Source organism: Mangifera indica, chromosome 7 (genome assembly GCF_011075055.1).
Source record: "Mangifera indica cultivar Alphonso chromosome 7, CATAS_Mindica_2.1, whole genome shotgun sequence".
Classification (NCBI taxonomy): domain Eukaryota; kingdom Viridiplantae; phylum Streptophyta; class Magnoliopsida; order Sapindales; family Anacardiaceae; genus Mangifera; species Mangifera indica.
Window position 1 is genome coordinate 14,889,003 of NC_058143.1, and position 18,927 is coordinate 14,907,929.

Genomic DNA, 18,927 nt, shown 5'->3' on the forward strand with positions numbered 1-18,927 from the left:
CAGAATGTGATTAATTGGAGAGCTAAATGAATAAAATAAAAGAAGTGTAAAGTTTGTTAACTGATTGTGACTAGGATATCATTATATTTGAATTAAAATATCGACAGCTAAGGTTTTTGCTGCGCTTGATTAATATTTATTTGAACTATTCATAAGTAGTCAATTTTTATCTTTTTACATTGTTTTAATAATGAGAAAAAAGATATGTTTTGATAATTAGTTAAAAAGAAAAAAAACTTAAAACTTAGACAAGTTTTAGGTAAAAATAGGAATTTATCTAAAACTTGTAGGGTCGGTTCTTAGTAGAAACCGACCTTATAAGTTATAAGTTTCAATTCTAATTTCAATTTCTATAAATTTTGTAAGATATCCGCATCTATTCACTTTTAGTTAAGGTCTCTTGATTTTTTTTTTTTAAAGTATTTTATTAAAAAATCAGGTAATATAGTTATATAGAGTGGTTTTCCATGGGGTAGGTATGATTTAGTTAATTTTTTATTACTAAAAATGAAAGATATAAATTATTTATAAAATTATTCGGTATAAATTATTATTATATTTAATAAAAATTAGTTAGTATAAAAAATTATTATAGATAATTAAAAGTAATAAAAAAATATTAAGATATTATTTTATTAAAATGACTTTGGGTATAATTATTTTAACAATAAAATTATGTGTATCCATTTTATATATACAAATATTATATACTTACATGTGTTATCATATAATTGAATGATTTTAAATTAAAGATAAGATAATACATAATCATGTGATGATAAATATAAATATATATACATTTATGTACGTAAAATAAGTATGCATAATATTACTCTATCGAAATTTTTTATTACCAAAAAACTAAATAAAATAATATTAATCACAAAAGATAGATTATCTGAATAATCTTTATATTCCGTGAATCAAACGCTCCCTTGAAATTTTTCTTGACTTGACTTTTACACTTATTGAAAGGAGCTTCAAACTCTCACCATGGCGATGCAAAATCTGCTTGGAATAAGTTATTGTTTTTTTACTTTGTTTCTTTTTAGCATCTCATAAAAGTTCTGAAAATCACTTGTTCTCTTTGTATTTCTTTGCAACGCCAATCTCAACATATTTTGAATGCTATGCACCATGTTGTGGGTACAAAATTACTTGTAAACAAAATTTAGGGATTATAATTGGGATTATTTCTTTGGAAAGGTGAAATCTATTAGCCAGCAACATCAGATTGATATTCTGGATATGGGTGCTACATATGTTGAAGCGTGGGCGATCTCAAAATAAGAATGATGAGATTACTGTAGAGCATTATGGTCGAATTGATGTCTTCATTGCAACAATTGATAATCAACTATGAGAATTGAATAACAAATTTAATGAGTACACTGTTGAATTACTTGTTCTTAGCACTATTTTAGATCCTAGAGATGGATTCACATTTAACATTGATCATTTATGCAAACTTGAAAAAGAAAATTCTATTATAATTATTTTACAAAATATGAGCTAGTGCGTATGAGGATAAACTTCAATTATTTGAGCTTGATATTCCAGATCACCCTAAAGTGAAATAGACATCTAACATTCATGAATTATGTCAAGGATTTGTGAAAATAAGAAAGTTGGCAATTTATCTGTTAATCAATGGATTAACCAAGTTTGTTCTTAGTCTTTTTATAACAACAATAAGGGTAATTTTTCATTGTAAGAGTAATTAAAATGAAACTTTGGAACAAAATGTAAGATAATTTCTTGAATTGTAATCCACCAATATATATTGAAAATGAAATTGTTATGAAGTTTAGCACAACTTATATACAGGAAAAAAATTTGCTTTATGTCCTATTTGAGAAAACAATATCCAATATTTTTTTCCCTTAACTTTTACCTACATTTAAGTATGAATTTTGATTTTTCATCATTATATTTGATATTTTTTAAAATCATTTAGCTTGACCCCTTCAAAGTGCTTGAAATATGCTAATAGTTTGGAAACATTATTGGTAGAGTACTTTAACATTTGTTGGTAAATAATCCCTTAACAACAAACTCTAATAGTATCTTATCAATAATATCATTTTTTATGTATTGAGTAATGCTATATACATAAACAACAACGTATCATCATATAATTAGATAGTTAAATATTAAAGATAAATCAATATTTAATCACATAATAATATATCATTGTTTATACATAAAATTATACATATAATTTTATTGATTACGAAAGACAGTAACCTATAGGCAATACAACCTAAGTTCAACCTCAAGAAAGGAGGAAACAAATTCTCTAGCATAAACATTACCAAATTGAGACATAACTTAAATCATAATTATAAATGTCTGGTTTACTTTAATCCTAGTGAGACACCAACTTACATTTACAACAAAAGCAAACTTCTAAACTTTAATATAACATGTTAGGGGAGAATTGTTGAATTAAATCCTAAATTATAAACCTCTAACCCTAAATCCTATTTCAATATTAATATTACCCTCCATTAAATCCCATTGATATAAAAACGACTAAAAACGACATGCACCATGAAATCATAAAGCTATCTAGCTTATAATGTTAATATGAAAATCTGTGGTGAGTAATATATGTAAGTCTTAATTTTTACACTAATGCGAGAGAGAGAGACAGAGAGAGAGAGAGGGAGGGAGGAAATGTGTAATTGCTATGAAGGTTCCTTCCTATTACTTGAAATACAAGTGTAAGATTGGCATCAATCAGCTCGACCTTCCAACTTTTAGACAATAGAGTGTTCTGTCTTGTCGTGTTGGCACGCGCCTTATACAAAAATAAAGTGAATAAATGACAACCTTGGGTCACCATCAACTTTACTCCCAGCTAAATCTTGTCCTATTTTCAGCATAAACAGTTGCTTTTCAACTTTACTTATTACCTGATACTCAAGACCCTTCTCTTCATCCATTGGATTTCTCCTTCCCTCTCTCTCTCTCTTTCACTCTCTCTCTCTCTCTCTCTCTCTCTCTCTTTTTCTTGCACTTTATCTACCAGTAGTTAAACTTGAGTTCCTGTAAAGAGAATCTGATGGCTCTGATTTCTTGTCATCATCTTTTTCCTACCGCAAGCTAGTATATTACTGTAAGCATCCCCCCATTTGTAAGTGCAGTCTTTCCACATTTCTTGCACCTCTGTTTGCTTTTCTTTGCTCAAACTAATTAAAAGCTCCAATTATACTTCTCTTTTCAATTTCATTTCTTCTTCTTCTTCTTCTTCTTCCTCTTACCCTGTTGATATATTATGGGTTTCGTGCAGAATCTACCTCTCAAAATTTCTCCCTTTTCTTCAATACATGAGGATTTAAACTAGTGCTCATTATTTCATCAACATCAGCTTCAAGCTCACTAATTAATTAGTAGCATAACACCTTCCACTAATTTCTCCGTACACCTCCATTGTCAACTCTCTATGGTTCTTTATACCATCACGAGAAGCCAAACATTAGAGGAAAAAAAACCCTGAAAGAGGGCCAGGAGGAACCCTAACTTTGTAATATTATCAACAAGTCTCAACTTATTCAAGATCTGAACAAGAGAAGTACATTTTCCATGGATTTAGTTTCACTACTACCACACGCTGCGGGCTACTCAAGCCCTACTCATGCAAGCCCAGTCGCCAACACCACCATCGCATCAAACACTCCAAATAGCGGAAGCTCTCCATCGCCATCAAATTCCACAACTCCTACAACTCCAAGCCGCTATGAGAACCAAAAACGCCGAGACTGGAACACTTTCTGCCAGTATCTCCGCAACCACAGGCCCCCTCTTTCTCTGCCCATGTGTAGTGGTGCCCATGTCCTTGAATTCCTTCGCTACTTGGACCAATTTGGGAAGACCAAAGTCCACAACCAGACTTGTCCCTTCTTTGGACTCCCGAACCCGCCTGCCCCGTGTCCATGCCCCCTCCGCCAGGCGTGGGGGAGCCTCGATGCACTGATTGGGCGGCTCAGAGCAGCCTTTGAGGAGCACGGAGGGAGACCTGAGGCGAACCCATTTGGTGCAAGAGCTGTGAGGATTTTTCTGAGGGAGGTTCGTGATTTTCAGGCCAAAGCGAGAGGTGTTAGCTATGAGAAGAAGCGAAAGAGGCCGAAACATAAGGTAACAGTTACACCACCACCACCCGATTCTGGTCCAATTGGGTGAAAAATAATAAAATGAATAACGTTAACACTACTTTGCTTTCCAGGTAATATATATATATATCTATAGGGGTGGTTTCTTTCTTTTTACTTATTTTGTGATGTTTTCGCAAGTTTCATTTTAGGTGTCCTGAATGTACTTTGATTTCCTATATATTATGAATAATGTTTTGCTTTTTGGGTACCTTAAAATTGCTCTTTCAAGGGGAACTTGAGTCTTGAAGTAGCAGAAATCAATGACTGCACCGAGTGAAATGATATTAAAACGTATAAAATTTATCTGGTCATTAATATTTACTTGCCGTATATACTATCTCTTGTGTATATACCAGATTTTCTTAAAAATGTTATTTCTTTCCTCCGTACTCTTTCGTCTAATTTACCTTTCTGTTTATGTTCTTAAATTTATAAAATTCCCTCTTGTTTCTGTTCACACAAATATACATATCTGATCGGAATACAAGAAAGATATGCATGTAGATTTTGTCTTCCACATTATCAAAAGCCATAGAGCTCGCTGTAGGCTCAATTATGATTGAGAAAAGCTTTATAATTATAACCCTTTTCACTTTTATTTGAAACAAAGCAATTGCCAGGGGCAAGCAGACATTGTGAGTATGTTTCACGAACATGGAAACTGCAACACAGCTAGCTAGCTCTCTGATTATATAATTCTTTAGAATTTATTCTAGTAAAATATGTATCTAACGAGGGACAAAAGGTTAGGAAAGGTGCTCACTCACGAGCCTTTGAAAGGTGAAGTCGATTGGCCTGTAATTTAAAGATAATCTCAAAAGATTTATTATTAGGCAAAAAGACAAACCCTAGATTCATCTTTTCTAATATTGATGCCAGCTAAATTTAACACATGTTGAAAAGTAAATAATTACATAGGAGGGTGGTGTGTATATATAGATTGGAATATTATCAGGAGATTGAGAGGCTATATTTCCTAATCCACTTGGGGGACAAGCCTTTATTTGACATGATTAATTAATTAATTAATTAATGATATTAATTTTTTTATTAGTTGGTGTAAGTTGGATTGTTCTTTTGGGACCATCTGATTTGGTGTCACTCTTGAATGATTCACCATTAAAATATTCAAAAGCTTCAAGGGGAAAACTAACAAAATGAATAAATGTTGATACGATGAGTATATATGTATGTGGAGTTTGATGATGATATAAGAAAAGATGCTCTGCAGAACTGCTGTATAATTAATTAGCTTAGATATCTAACTTTTTAGTTTAAGACGATTTTTATGTCTTTTGGATGTGTTGAAATATTCTAGTTATGTAATTTACTTGTTGGTATTGGCCTGTTTCTCTTTGCTTCCAGGATATTATATAAAGGGTATGATATATTCTTTTACTTTAAGAAACAATTGTGCTTAATCATAATTAGCAAACATTGATATTAATCCTAATTATTCAGAGTGAAGTTTCCTTTTTAAAATCTGTCAATTTGCGATTGCCTTCTTAGCTATATATGCAATTAGTGAATCATATGAGCATTGAACTCTGAAAGATTCCTTGAACATATATTATTCATCATTTTATCCTATTTATTTTGGTTCATTGAGATTTGATTTTGAAGTGATTATTTTGAGACGTATTCCTGATTCTCATATATATGATCTAATTATAGAGGCATTTGACTTATACATATATGTAATTGAGGTCATCATTTTTGTCTCAATAATCCCAAACAATTATATGTCATAGATGGAGGCACTGTAGTTTTCTGAACCAAAATGGATATAAAGAAAAACACACACACACACACACACACATGACGATACTCTTCATGTGTGCTTGTTTCTAGATGTGAATATTCTTCTTTTTTTTGTTCTAAGTGAACCTTACTGGAGAACTTAATTAAGTGTGACCTTTACAGAGTCAAAACATACCGCCCTAAAATGTCTCTGTGATGCATAGCATACTTTAGAGTTGTATTTCTATTTCTCTAGTGGTTGAAGTGAATATGCTTTTTCCTTTTTTCTCTAGTGGTTTTCCTCTCCATTTTCCAATTGTAATTTAAGTTTGATTTTCGTAAGATATTGAATTAGAGTCACACAATAATCAAATAGAAAAATAACAGCAAAAAAATAGTAATGTCATGAGACATACAAATTTATGTGGTTTGACAATGTGTTTACGCATTTTCTGCCATGGTTCTTATCATGACGCTGAAGAAAATCTATCAAAACGCTGTAAATACTTGGATTTCTCTTTTATGTTGGTAACCTAATAAATGTAAAAATACTATAATGTCATGATAAAAATTTTTCTTCATGAATGACATTCTACTTGGAATGACCTTGTTCTTTTTTGGTTTTGTGTTTTGCAAATCCACATGCTTTGGAATGTCTACTGGAATGACATGTTCTTCCTTGAAATGACTAAAAGACTTTTGGTATACACAAGAAAAAATTTGCGGAATGATTTGTTCTAATATTCTTAGGATGCCTGGAACGGTCAATTTTAGCTTGCAATGACAACCCATACTACTTGGCTAGTAGTAACTTTAAGGAAATCCAAACAATGTTTGAACTTACCTAATAGTAGCATATTTGTCAATTTGGTGTGCACCGTCCTTGATAGATTCACACATGATGAAATTGATTACCTAACCTTATGATACCGCACATCAATGTACTTGGTTTTTGCATGAAACGCATGATTCCTTGATAGCTTAATGACATTTGGACTGTCAGTGTAAACTAAGGACTTGTTGCTTAAAACCAATAGCTGACGTTAACCCCCTTTTAATCACAATGCTTCTTTACCATGCATTTTGTATTAGTGGTAGATAATGCTATTACATTATGTAAAGTTGACCATTAACTAATTGGACTGATTGCAACTATAAATACATAGCTTGTAGTGTATACTTATCATTCATATTTTTAGCATAGTTTGAATCAATATAACTATGCCAAAGAAAATCCCATAATATACTTGCACCTTTAAAACATCTGAGAACACATTTAAACTGTTTGTCAATGTTCCTTGCTTGGATTATTTATAAACTTGCTAAAAACACAGTGTTTGCGAAATTTGGTTTAGTGCAAACCATTGTTTACATCAAACAACCAATTACGGAGGCATCAGGAACGTTTGACATAAATTGTATTTCATGATCTGAATTTGCACATTGATAACTTGGCAATCTAAAAATGATTAACCAGTACAATATTGATTAACTTAGCTTTGTGCATAGCAAATCTCTCAAATACTCCTCCTTAACATATTTCTTTTGTGAGAGCTACACCCACTTATTCATTTTATCCCTGTTAATTTTTATATAAAAAATTTTTTTAGCAGCTCCTGAATCTGCTGTATCAAATTCTTTGCTCAACAAAGAAATAAGGTGACAAACATCACTCAAACATTGTTTAGGAGACTGCTTCAATCCATATGCAAATTTCTTTAGTTTGTAAATTAGGTATTCCTTCCCAAGTTCGTTAAATCCCTTATTGCTCCATGTAAATTTGCTACTCCAACTCACCATGTAGAAAAGCAATTTTGACATCTGACGACGCTTACTTCAAGTCTAACTGAGCTGTCAAGGCTAATAATAACACACTGCTGGTTGTATGTTTTACCACAAAAAAGAAAATCTAATTGTAATCAATCCCCTTTCTTTATGAAAATCATTTAGCAACAAGTGTTGCTTTAAACCTATGACCTTCCTTTTTTGAACTTCTTCTATAAGACTCACTTGCATCCAAATGGTTTTTGTCATTTGGAAGTTCAACTAACTCCCAAGTCTGATTCTTGTATAAAGATTCCATCTCTTCAGTCATAGCTTACATCCATGTAAAATTGTGTTCATTGTTGACAAAAAAAGTGCCAAATGGGAGTTGCTTCGATCGTGAAACAAATTATTTTAAAGTTATGAAATGGTAACTTAAATGCCGCCTTGGTGTATAATTCTTACACTTAACCCCTTTATTCCTCTTAGCGTAAAAGGTTTACACTTATCCTCATATACTCCAACTCAGCTCCAAGCCTCAGATTATACACTATTTGTGTAAGATTACGATAACTAGAAAATTGTGATAATCTCCTTTTAAGCCTAAAATTCTTACACTTAGTCTCCCCAACCCTTGGGTACGTCAACTCAGTTCAATACATGAAATTGTACATTAATCGAATGTATAAATTTTATTTTACATTGGAGACATTTACATAAAACCCGAATATAATATCATATGGGTACAAAAGTGGGATTTTTTAACTAATGACCTTTAAAAAATAATTTTAAAACTTTAGAATAAAGTGTCTATGAGAGCATTCCATAGTTGGGTGCCAACACAAGAATTTTCTCACTTTCTACCTATGGCTCAAGAAAAAAATCCCCAGGAGAAGAAAAAGAAAGACGAGGAATCCAAGATTGGAGCGAGGTGACCATGCAAAGCCTTAAAGGGGCAGTTGAATTTGCATTTTTTTACTTTTAACTCGTTGAATAATACTATACACTTATTAACTATTCTTACTAATTTATCCATTCAGATTGATCTATATTCATATATCAAGTGTTAATTGTTTATTTTATTTTAATTTAAAATTATTCAATTATATTAAAACAGGTAAATTTGTATAAATAAATTGGCAAAAAAAGGTTAGTAAATGAAGAATTATTCTTACCCATTTACTTTCTTCCTACTTTTTACGTCTTTTGTTCTATTTCTAATTTTGTTTTAAAAAATTTTGTTTTGTTTTTGACTCTCCCTATAGTTTCGTTGGTGTGGAGAGATCTACCTTGGTTTTGGATTTTGGTGGCATTTTATTGTAGATCAATAGTAAAAGCCTCTTAAAGCCTTGATTGTCTTGGGTTTCGGCCGCTGAGTGTAGCCGACCAGTCCACTGCTACAGCCTTGATGCATATGACATATGCCCCAAACACTTCGTCTCCTCTGAAGAGAAATTGCACTTTTTTTTAACATATAATTTTTGTGTCCTTAAAATGGAAAATATAATGTCAATATGTTTCAAGAATTCATTCAAATTTTTACTATACGCCATAATGTCGCTGAAGAATTCTAACATGAACCTATATAGGTAACTTAAGGAAAATGAATTCATCAAAGTTTGAAAAGTTGAAGAGGCACTTATCAAACCAAAAGACATTGTCAGAAATTCATAGTGTCCATAATCCATTTAATTTCTCAATATCACTAGGATTCATTCGAATCTAATGATATCCAAGCCTCAATTCGAGAATCGTAGAAAAGATTACACCAATCAATTCATCCTACATATCATCAATTATGGGTATTGGAAATTTGTCCTTCACGATTTAGTAGTTAAGGCCTTGTAATCATCAGACAGGGTCCATGACTGATTTTGCTTCTTGACTAGCAGAGTTGGTGACAAATAAGGGCTGTTGCTTGACTGGATATCACCTGACTTTAGAAGCTCATCGACCATTTTCTCAATCTTTATTCTCTGATAGTGTGTTTAGCGATATGGTTGGGTTGAAACCAGTGCACTACCTTCTTTAAGCGAAATGTGGTGATCATGAGATCGTTGGGGAGGAAGACCTTGGGGTGCTTGAAACATATCTTTGTAGGCCTGCATCAACTGATTAAATTCTTCAGTAGCACCTTAAGGAATTCTAGGAGACATAGCGTCATGTTGGTTGCACATGTCTAGAGAATAAATTTGCAGCAAATCCACTTTGCTTTTTTTTTTTTTTTTTTAACTTCTCGTTGAATTGCACTGTCATCTACAATCTTGTGTTCCGGTGCTTTTAAACCTTGCAACTCCATTTTGTTATCGCTGTGATTGCCATGCATAGCTTGGATAAGTACTATAAAATTGGACCCAATGTGTTCAACCATCGAGCTTCAAGATCTCTGTCGTCATATCCTTTTAGTGGCAACAAGTAGAAATCAACTCTGATGAGTAACTCCTTGGATCACCATACACACTCTTCTGACAAAGACCCTCATTAATTAACTTACACCTATTTGCTGCAACTTCAAACCTGGCTGCACCACTAGCAACTATTCCCATTATGATGTAACCAAGCTCGTACACCTAGAGCTGGTTGATGGGAAGCAACAGAATTTAGAAGATGAAGGCTTGTGGAAGAGCAACAAAAACTGGACAACGAGGAGCAGCCCAAAACTGAGATCCATGATAAGATTCAACTATAGACCAAGAAAGACTCAAAGTAAATTAGAAAACCGCTCATGTGGCTCAATGATTGCGTTAGACTAAAAAAATTTATTCTATTAGAGATAAAGAGTAAATATAATTTGTAAGTTTTATCTAATTTTGTTTAAAGTTATCATTTTTAGTTGTTATACAAAGTTACTTTTTTTTAATCTTATTTAACACATAAGAAAAATACATAAAAATCTTGTTTTCTCTCTATATTATCTTTCTTCTCTCTACTTCAATTCCTTTTTCTAATCAAATTTTCTTTTCAGCCCTTTTTTTTATTTTCTAAAAGTTGACACTTGGCCAGAGGTGTCAATGGGCTAGGTCGGGCCCATGGCTCAAATAGTAATAAACCTTCGGATCGAGTAACTCACTGATATATAAAGGCTCGACCCATATAGTAATGTGTCTTAATTGGGTCGGTCGGGCTTTAATCAGGCCTAATCAATATTTTTAATTAAAATTTTTAAACATAAATTATTTTTTAATTATTAAAACCGAGGAGAGTATCCCGAATATTTTATTTATAACCCCTCACTTGTGTTAGAGAAATACTGTGATTATATAATGAAAAATATTATAAATTGATAACATAGTAAAAATAAATTAATTTACATACTGTATAAATTACAAAATATAAATAAAATATATTTACTATATAACATTTAATATTTTGTAATGATAATATTCAAATGGATTGAATTCATTTGATATTAGATCAATTTGTAATATTTTGTATAAATTAGTATAAATTGATAACATAGTACAAATAAATTAATTTACATATTGTATAAATTACAAAACATAAATAAAATATATTTACTATATAACATTTAATATTTTGTAATGATAATATTCAAATGAATTGAATTTATTTGATATTAGATCAATTTGTAATATTTTGTAATGATAAAATAAAAATAAAAATGAAATTATAAACACAAAGAATTATTATTTACGAATTCAGATATTTTTCGAAAGAGAGTTAATGAGAGAAAATAAGATTGAAAATATAATAAAATAATTGAAATTGAGAGATTTGTAAATGAAAGAGAAAATAAAGAAAAATTGAATGGATTTATATAAAAAAATAAATTAAAAAATTAAAAAAATTAAGCAACTTGGCAGAAGCTATTGAAGACAAGACAAAAAAAAAAAAAATTATTTTTTACACAATGCCGAGCCGGGTTAGACTAGTCCATAGGTTTAATATTAAAATTCCAAGCCTAGCTCGATAGACCCATAAGTCTGGCTCGACATGTTACAGTGTCAAATCGGGTCTTTTTATATCAGATTTTTTTATTTTTATTTTAGGTTAGACCTTTATTTGACCCAATCCAATTAACATATTTACACTCGCCCAATGAGTAAACTATTTTCAATCATCCTTCATTCTTTGAAACATTCGAAAGATCACTTCACATTATCGTGGCAGTTGAATTATATTAAAAAAAGGAGCGCGACATGATTTTATCATGACTAGAGATGTTGCCCATTTTTCACCTAGCAAGCTTTGTAGTTGCATGGTTTGTGGGCTTCGTGCTCTTGAGATTGCATGAATATAGATTTAGGTACTTGCCCTTGTTTAAATAAGAGGGGAGAATATTAAAATTTTAAAATACCTCTGCCAATAACAGATAGATATTAATATTTTATATAAAGTGTTAATCACAGTTTTATTATTTTAATAAAAAGGATTAAATAGTTATTTATAAGAAAATAAATTCACTTATAAAAATATATAATAAATGAAAATTTTGTTTTCTGAAAATTAACGGATAAAAATTTATTATTTCATCAAACTTCGGATAAAAAATAGTATCTCACCTAAAAGTAATGAAAAATTAAGAGGTCCATACAAATAATCATTTGGGATTTTTATACATTATCTCTATATATACAAGTTTTGGCTAAAATTTAGATAGTTTGATTGAGGTTTTTATACTCAAAGATTCTTCATGTATTTGAAAGTACTTTTTGCCATACTTTACCATTCACATTACATCTTTTGAAGGTTTTAAGGTTTATGAAAATGATTAGAGATTAAGATTTTTGAAAATTGGTTTTGATGAAATTTTTATTGTTTTGGTGACTTAAGTTTTTAATGAAAATGGAATATAAATTAATAAAAATGTTTTTTTTCAGGGTGAAAAAAGTGTTTTTAGACTTGAGTTAAAAATTGTAATTCACTCTAACAAAGATTAACAAGATACATGCTTCATAATTTAATAGAGCAATGTTATATGTATATATTTTTTATACATAATTTAAGTACACAAATGATGTGTTATTATATGATTAGATATTGTTTTATCTTTAATTCAAAATCAATTAGTTATATGATGACACATTATCTGTATATCCAAATTATATATTAAAAATATGTATACATAGTTTTATTGAATTTAATATATCAGAACAAACATTTTAACGAAGCTCTTAAAACGGATGAACCACATTTTTAGGAGTGAAACATTGCAATTTTCTCCCATTAATTCCCATTTTCTTCCTGTGCTCCACTCAAAACCTTCTGCAAAATGCAACAGAAATTTACGTTATAACTTTCAATTTGGAATGAAGAAATTAACAACAGATGCATAATAGCTTGCTCTTAGTCACCTGAAAGCATGACAAGGTGTACTGCAAGTCACTAGCAGAAATCTGATGGTGGAGAACAATTCGGATTCTGAAATCAAAAAAATAATATAACAGGATCAGCAGGAAACTAACACAGCATATTGAGCCAATTTTGTTTTGAAGGAACCATGGTTCTGATCTGGTTTTGCAGTAGATTTTGGAATTAGACCCAGAAAATGATTGGTATAGTTCTACAAATAAGATAAATAAGAAGGGAAAGCAACACAATCCCCTGTTACAAAAGTTTAACTTCTACTTTATATAAGCAAAAATTGGATAATTATGATCTATTTTTGGGTGGTTGTTGAAAAAAAATCCAACCCAGCAAAATACTTCTCGAGTTTGGATCGGCTTAATGCTTGTTTCAAGCTACAAATGGATAAATTTAACTGCTGACCCTGAACATTCAGAAATGGACAAATGGAAAGAATATTGGAGTGTGCATACCTCGATGAGCTCTCTGGCATTATGAGTACACCATGTTCTTCCAAGTTCTTGCATAGATGGTCTCCTTTGATTTTTGAGCTGTTCTCTATGTCAAAATAAAACTGGTGATGCGAATAAAAAGAGGTGTATCAAGATGGTAATCTTTGCAAACACTCTGAATGAAGCTGAAATTCTAACAAACCAATAAAGAGGAGATATGAGCCTGTAAAATATTCTTCATCTCTGGTTTCAGACTTTACAAGAAAAAGCTGACTTTGGCTACTAACATATTGTAGCTTTATTTCTTATTTAAAGATCGGTTAAAAAAAACAACTATCAGTCAATTTCCAATCTTGAGTAAATAACTGAAAAAAAAATTGCCAAGATTTAAACTTCAGTTTCTGAAATACTTACAATATTTGTCTCCACTGAATCAACATCTACCCCTAAACCCTTGATTTGATTCAATCCCTCTGCAAATAAGAGTAGCCAGAAGAGATCCAATAATTTGAAAATTTAAAGAATAATTTTTAATAATGTGAAGTATGAGAGGGAAAATATTTGTTTCACCAACCAAAAATGTAGCCAGATGAATACATCTACAACAAAGAACTATTAACCTGCTAATATTTTGGCTTTCTTGTGATCAGACTCAAGCTTTCCAACATTCTCTTGTAAAGCAACCAAGGCCGCAGCACAAAGGATGCCAATCTGTCTCATCCCGCCACCCAAGGTTTTCCTCAGCCTTCTAGCCTATAAGGAGCAAAGAGAAAAATGTTTAACAAGTTTTTGTCCGAACTTGGAAGAAGATAAGAGTCTTATCCTGCCTGCAAAGTTTTCACCATTACCTTATCAATGAAGCTTTTGGAACCAACAATAACAGAACCAACTGGAGCGCCCAGACCTTTTGATAGGCATACCTGGTTCAAAAAATTGAGGTTAGTTCAGAAAGTGCAGATACATCAATAATATGAACTTACCAAATGTAACAAGAACTATCAAATTTTGAATGAATGAAATCAATGATTAACATTAAAACTAGTAATCATACCGAAACTGAATCAGCAGCTTGCACAAGCCTATGAACAGGTACACGTAGTGCCTGGCAGAACAATATTGTGGATTAGATACAACTAGAAAGGGGAAGTTTTAACAAAAAATGACATGAAAGTTTCCACTCAAGGATCCAATGACAAGAAAAAGAGCTGAAAATATCCAGACACAATCACTACATGATGAGAAAAAGCCAGATTTAAAGCTGCTATTCAAACAATTGGCAATTGAAAACAGAACTGATCCAATTCCTAGAAAAATCAAAAGAAATGATCTTATTAGAGTAATAAATATGATGGCTATCAATTTCTAGTTATTTCTCTGAAGGCACTGTCCCTTCAGAAGATTGCAAGGATAGAAGAATGTCTGCAAAAACAACATTCTCACAGTATTCTCGCTGAGGTATTCATATGCAATGATTTTATCCAAGTTTCTTTGTAATATTCTCAATAATTATCATTAAGGACTAATTTCTTTGTAAGCTTTTACTGGATGCATTCTGTGCAACGAAATAATCAAGTTTCCTTGCATAACCTTTTATGAGTAGTTCCGTATTAACCCAACGAACGGGAAATTTTCTGAAATGAAAAACAGCTACTTATGATATGCATCTCAACTACCTATCAGTCCATACTATTATAGCTTGTATAACTTCCAGGCATTCACACTTCTAAATAGCTTACCATTTCAATCATCTTTTTCTCATGGCATCACTGCTAAAAACAGTATATTATCCCCAAAAAAAAAAAATAATAAATTACTGGTATAGAGTCATAAAGACATGAAAACTTGAAGAAATAAAAAACTAGCTCACAACTGCAGCATTGAAAATTCGAGCTCCATCAATGTGAAGCTTTAGACCATGCTGTTTTGCTAACTCCCCAACTCTGTCAGTGTATTCTACAGAAAGGCACTTGCCGCCACAACTGCAGTTAAAATGCCAGATATAGGAATTATGAACCAAAATGGACCAAAGAACTATCAAATACATTGAATTGCAAAGATAAAAGAGTAACAATGCAACTATGTAGGTGATACTGGTCTACAAATATCCAGCAATTACAGAGCATTTTCTTTTGTTCCTTTCTCTCGTTTTTGGCTGAGTAGTACTTCCTAATCAGACTAATTCTAAATCAGCTTTAATTTTTAATCTGAAAATTAAAAAAAAAAAAAAAAAGAAACCAGAACAATAGAAAGATTACCCCCAAAACAGATAAACTTACTTTGCTTGTGTATTCTCCAAACAGATCAGCCTAGTAGTTGGGTACACCAGCTCCTCTTTTGGATCTCTGATGGCAGCTTCAATCAAATTAATATCCATCGTTCCATCTTTGTTGTTCTTTACCGTCCTTGGATGCACACCCCCAATTGTTGAAATGCCTCCATTCTCATAAATATGTATATGAGAATTGTCTCCAAGAATGACTTCACTTCCCCTTATCTCACAATGAACAAGCACACTAATGAGGTTACCCATTGTGCCCGATGGAACGAATAGAGCAGCTTCCTTGCCCATAACTTTTGCCATTTCACTTTCCAGGCGGAAGGCGGTTGGATCATAGGTCAACACATCATCATCAACTTCAGCGTTGGCCATAGCAGTCCTCATGGATTCTGTTGGTTTGGTGACTGTATCCGACCGGAGATCCACAGTTTTAGTTACCATTTTCGTTGAAACTATTCCAAAAAGAAGAAAAAAAATCATTACCTCTGCATTCTTAAATACATCAAAGGGAAAAGGATGAAGTTTTCATTAAATTGATGCTTACAAAATCTTCTTTCAGCCACCATTGTTGAATAAAATGGACAAAAAAGATCAAATACTAACAATTAAGAAATTCAATGAACTGAAATTTCTGTAGTTAAACTGGCAAAGAAGATTAACAATAGAGTTTTTGACAAGCAATTTCAACCATTCTAGCGATGTTTGATTAAACAGAGCATTATTTCAGATTATTTTGGATTTCAATTCAAGTGTGACAGTTGTCCTCGCCAAAAATTTCGTGGAGTTGTGGTCTGGTCAAAACCAAATCCTGGAAGAGTTGGGTGAGTGAGAACCACAAGAAGTCCATTTAAGCCAAATCAATTTGAACTATTCTCAAGGAAATTCAAGAAACCAAAGAGAGTACTGAGTGAGAGAGAAACAAGTTCATACCTTATTTTTTTTTTTCTGGAACTTTAAACTCAGATGGAACTAATTAAAATTTACCCAACTATTCTCTGTTTCCAGCCAAATTCAACTTGATTTGAGAAAAAATTTTCAACTTTAATGGCACCCCAGTTGCCTATATTCTGCAGGCATGCAACAATTAAGAAACCCTTTTAACAGAATCACAAGATTTAATCTGTAATATCAAAAAGGGCAAAGAAGGATCAAGAATATACTACACCCAAAAAAAAAAAAAAGAAGAAGATTTATCACTGAAAGCAACTCAAGGAATCTTTGTATTACAACACAACAAATGGATCCTTCGAATCTTTAAAGTGAACACCAAAATATTGCCAAAAAGCTCTCACGCATGACATTTCCAAAGTAGATTAAAAAAAAAAAGGGTTTATTTCTTTTCAATCTAGACTTGAAAACTACTTTGACAAAAAATCCAAGAACTCAAATGAACCCACCACTTGTAATGGGTATACATGGAAGGCTGCATGTATTAAAGTGTTGTGTGTATGTGGGAGAGACACAACCTAATAATCTAGCGTCAGCTGCTTTGTCTTTGGATTTGTATGCATTTGTTTGTCATGCAAAAGCTCAAAGTAGTTGAAGCTAAAGGTGATGAAACGTCGCACTGAAACATAGTGGCTTCCAGCAAAGACAATGACAACACATTTATTTCTTTCAAAAATTACATTTATTTTTAGGGTTCTTTTTCTTTAAAAGAAAAGGCTTTTCAGGTATTAAAACTTTGCCAAAAGTATATATATATATTAAAAAAAAAGTACGATTAATAAATAAAACTATGATTAATCGCATAGAAGATGAGATTTTCTTTGAGTAGTCATTTTCCATAAAAGAAATAGTTTTTGGCTTCCCGGTGTATGGGAAAAACAGACCAGTGATGATGGGTGAAAACTATGATTACTGGGTAGGGCAACGTAGAAATTTCCATGAAACGGCAGTTGAAAGCAATTGGAACTAATTATCTTTGGATTCTTATAGTTAATCTTCTTCATCCTACTAATAAGAATATTACAAAAATTTACCATTTATACAAAAAAATAAATATAACCATCAAACCAACAACAGTAAGAGCTTTTAATTTCTTTTCTTTTATTAATTTCAAAGAAAATAATAGAGGAAAAAAAAATTAAAAAACTTGTTAAGGAATATGATGACAAGAAGATTAATCATCTTGAAGATTTTTGTTTAATCCTCAAAATGAGAGATATCATTAACATATTGTTCAAGTAACAATAACATAATTATCAACTTCTCATCAATATTTAAATTTTAAAAATAAATTTTTAATTTTTTTTAAGATGAAAGTTTTCTTCAGTTTTTAAAAAATTTGTTGTAGTGTTTTACAAATATTACTATATAAGCAGCAAAACTAATTTAAACCCTCACATCCGTACCTGTATGCGTGCAGTTAGTGCTTAATTAAAGTTTATGCAACAGGAGACAGACATCAGAAGTAGTGAGAAGAATTCTATATTATTTAAAGTGCTTCAATGGCAACTCAAGTTTATCAGGGAGAAAGAAGATTGCTTTTGGCTTGTGCTTAGTTGGGAAGATAACACTTGGATTTCACTGGCTCGTCCTTTTGCTGTGTGTGCTTCGTGGAAACTCAAGGCTGCTCTTTATAGTATTATTATATTTGATTAGAGCCATTCGAAAGAAATTAAGGAAAGCAGTCCAATTTATTGCTTGGTTATTGGGAAGATAGAAAGAGAAGCTAAGTAAACGAGAAAGAGTGATCAAAACAGGTGTGACGGCAGTTCCAGTTAAGTACAAGTAATTGAAGCATGAAGACATTAACGTTGTTATCTTGTCCCGTTAAGTGGAAGATCAAAATGTTGAGTTTCATATATGTCCAGGAAAACGAATCAACAAAGGAAGGTTTAAAAGAGTAAAAGGCAACTTCCGGTTTGGTTAAAGAATTATAGGGCTAGAATCGGAGGTTTCTGGAATGAAATAATATTATACTTACGAGTCAGTGGTTCATTTTAATTCTATGTTTAAGTCTTTTAGTTTACAATAAAGTTATACGTAGAAATTATACAAACAACTTTCTGCACTATTAAAGATGTATGATTATAAAATTAAATGATTTTAAATTAAAAATAAAATAATTTTTAAGTATATGATAATATATTATTATTTACATAAAAAATTATGTTAATAGTTTGATATGTATTATCATATGATTGATTATTTTAAATTAAAAATAAAATAATATTTAATTATATAATAATATACATAAATATATATATATATATATATTTTTTAT

General features: G+C 31.4%; 2 protein-coding genes across 10 annotated transcripts; one reads left to right on the top strand and one right to left on the bottom strand.

Annotated features, from left to right (window-relative positions):
• The first annotated feature begins 2,972 nt into the window (after positions 1-2,972).
• LOC123220473 (protein LIGHT-DEPENDENT SHORT HYPOCOTYLS 1-like) lies at positions 2,973-4,365 on the top strand. 2 transcript variants are annotated; one of them, XM_044642700.1, is made up of 2 exons: positions 2,973-3,139; positions 3,296-4,365. In XM_044642700.1, exon 2 carries the CDS (start codon positions 3,589-3,591, stop codon positions 4,183-4,185), a length of 597 nt encoding a protein of 198 aa, XP_044498635.1. In that variant the 5' UTR covers positions 2,973-3,139; positions 3,296-3,588; the 3' UTR covers positions 4,186-4,365. The 2 variants fall into 2 exon arrangements, with proteins under 2 accessions (XP_044498635.1, XP_044498636.1); XM_044642701.1 differs by having other exon boundaries at positions 2,973-3,121.
• Positions 4,366-12,729: 8,364 nt separating this feature from the next.
• On the bottom strand, positions 12,730-18,266 carry LOC123220380 (probable low-specificity L-threonine aldolase 1). 8 transcript variants are annotated; one of them, XM_044642585.1, is made up of 11 exons: positions 18,053-18,266; positions 16,683-16,765; positions 15,697-16,150; positions 15,288-15,399; positions 14,472-14,522; positions 14,269-14,340; positions 14,041-14,173; positions 13,835-13,893; positions 13,442-13,542; positions 12,977-13,043; positions 12,730-12,887 (listed from the first exon to the last, which is right to left on the bottom strand). In XM_044642585.1, exons 3-11 carry the CDS (start codon positions 16,137-16,139, stop codon positions 12,849-12,851), a joined length of 1,077 nt encoding a protein of 358 aa, XP_044498520.1. In that variant the 5' UTR covers positions 16,140-16,150; positions 16,683-16,765; positions 18,053-18,266; the 3' UTR covers positions 12,730-12,848. The 8 variants fall into 8 exon arrangements, with proteins under 8 accessions (XP_044498520.1, XP_044498521.1, XP_044498523.1 ...); XM_044642586.1 differs by having other exon boundaries at positions 16,629-16,765; XM_044642588.1 differs by lacking the exon at positions 18,053-18,266 and adding an exon at positions 17,096-17,229.
• Positions 18,267-18,927: the final 661 nt, after the last annotated feature.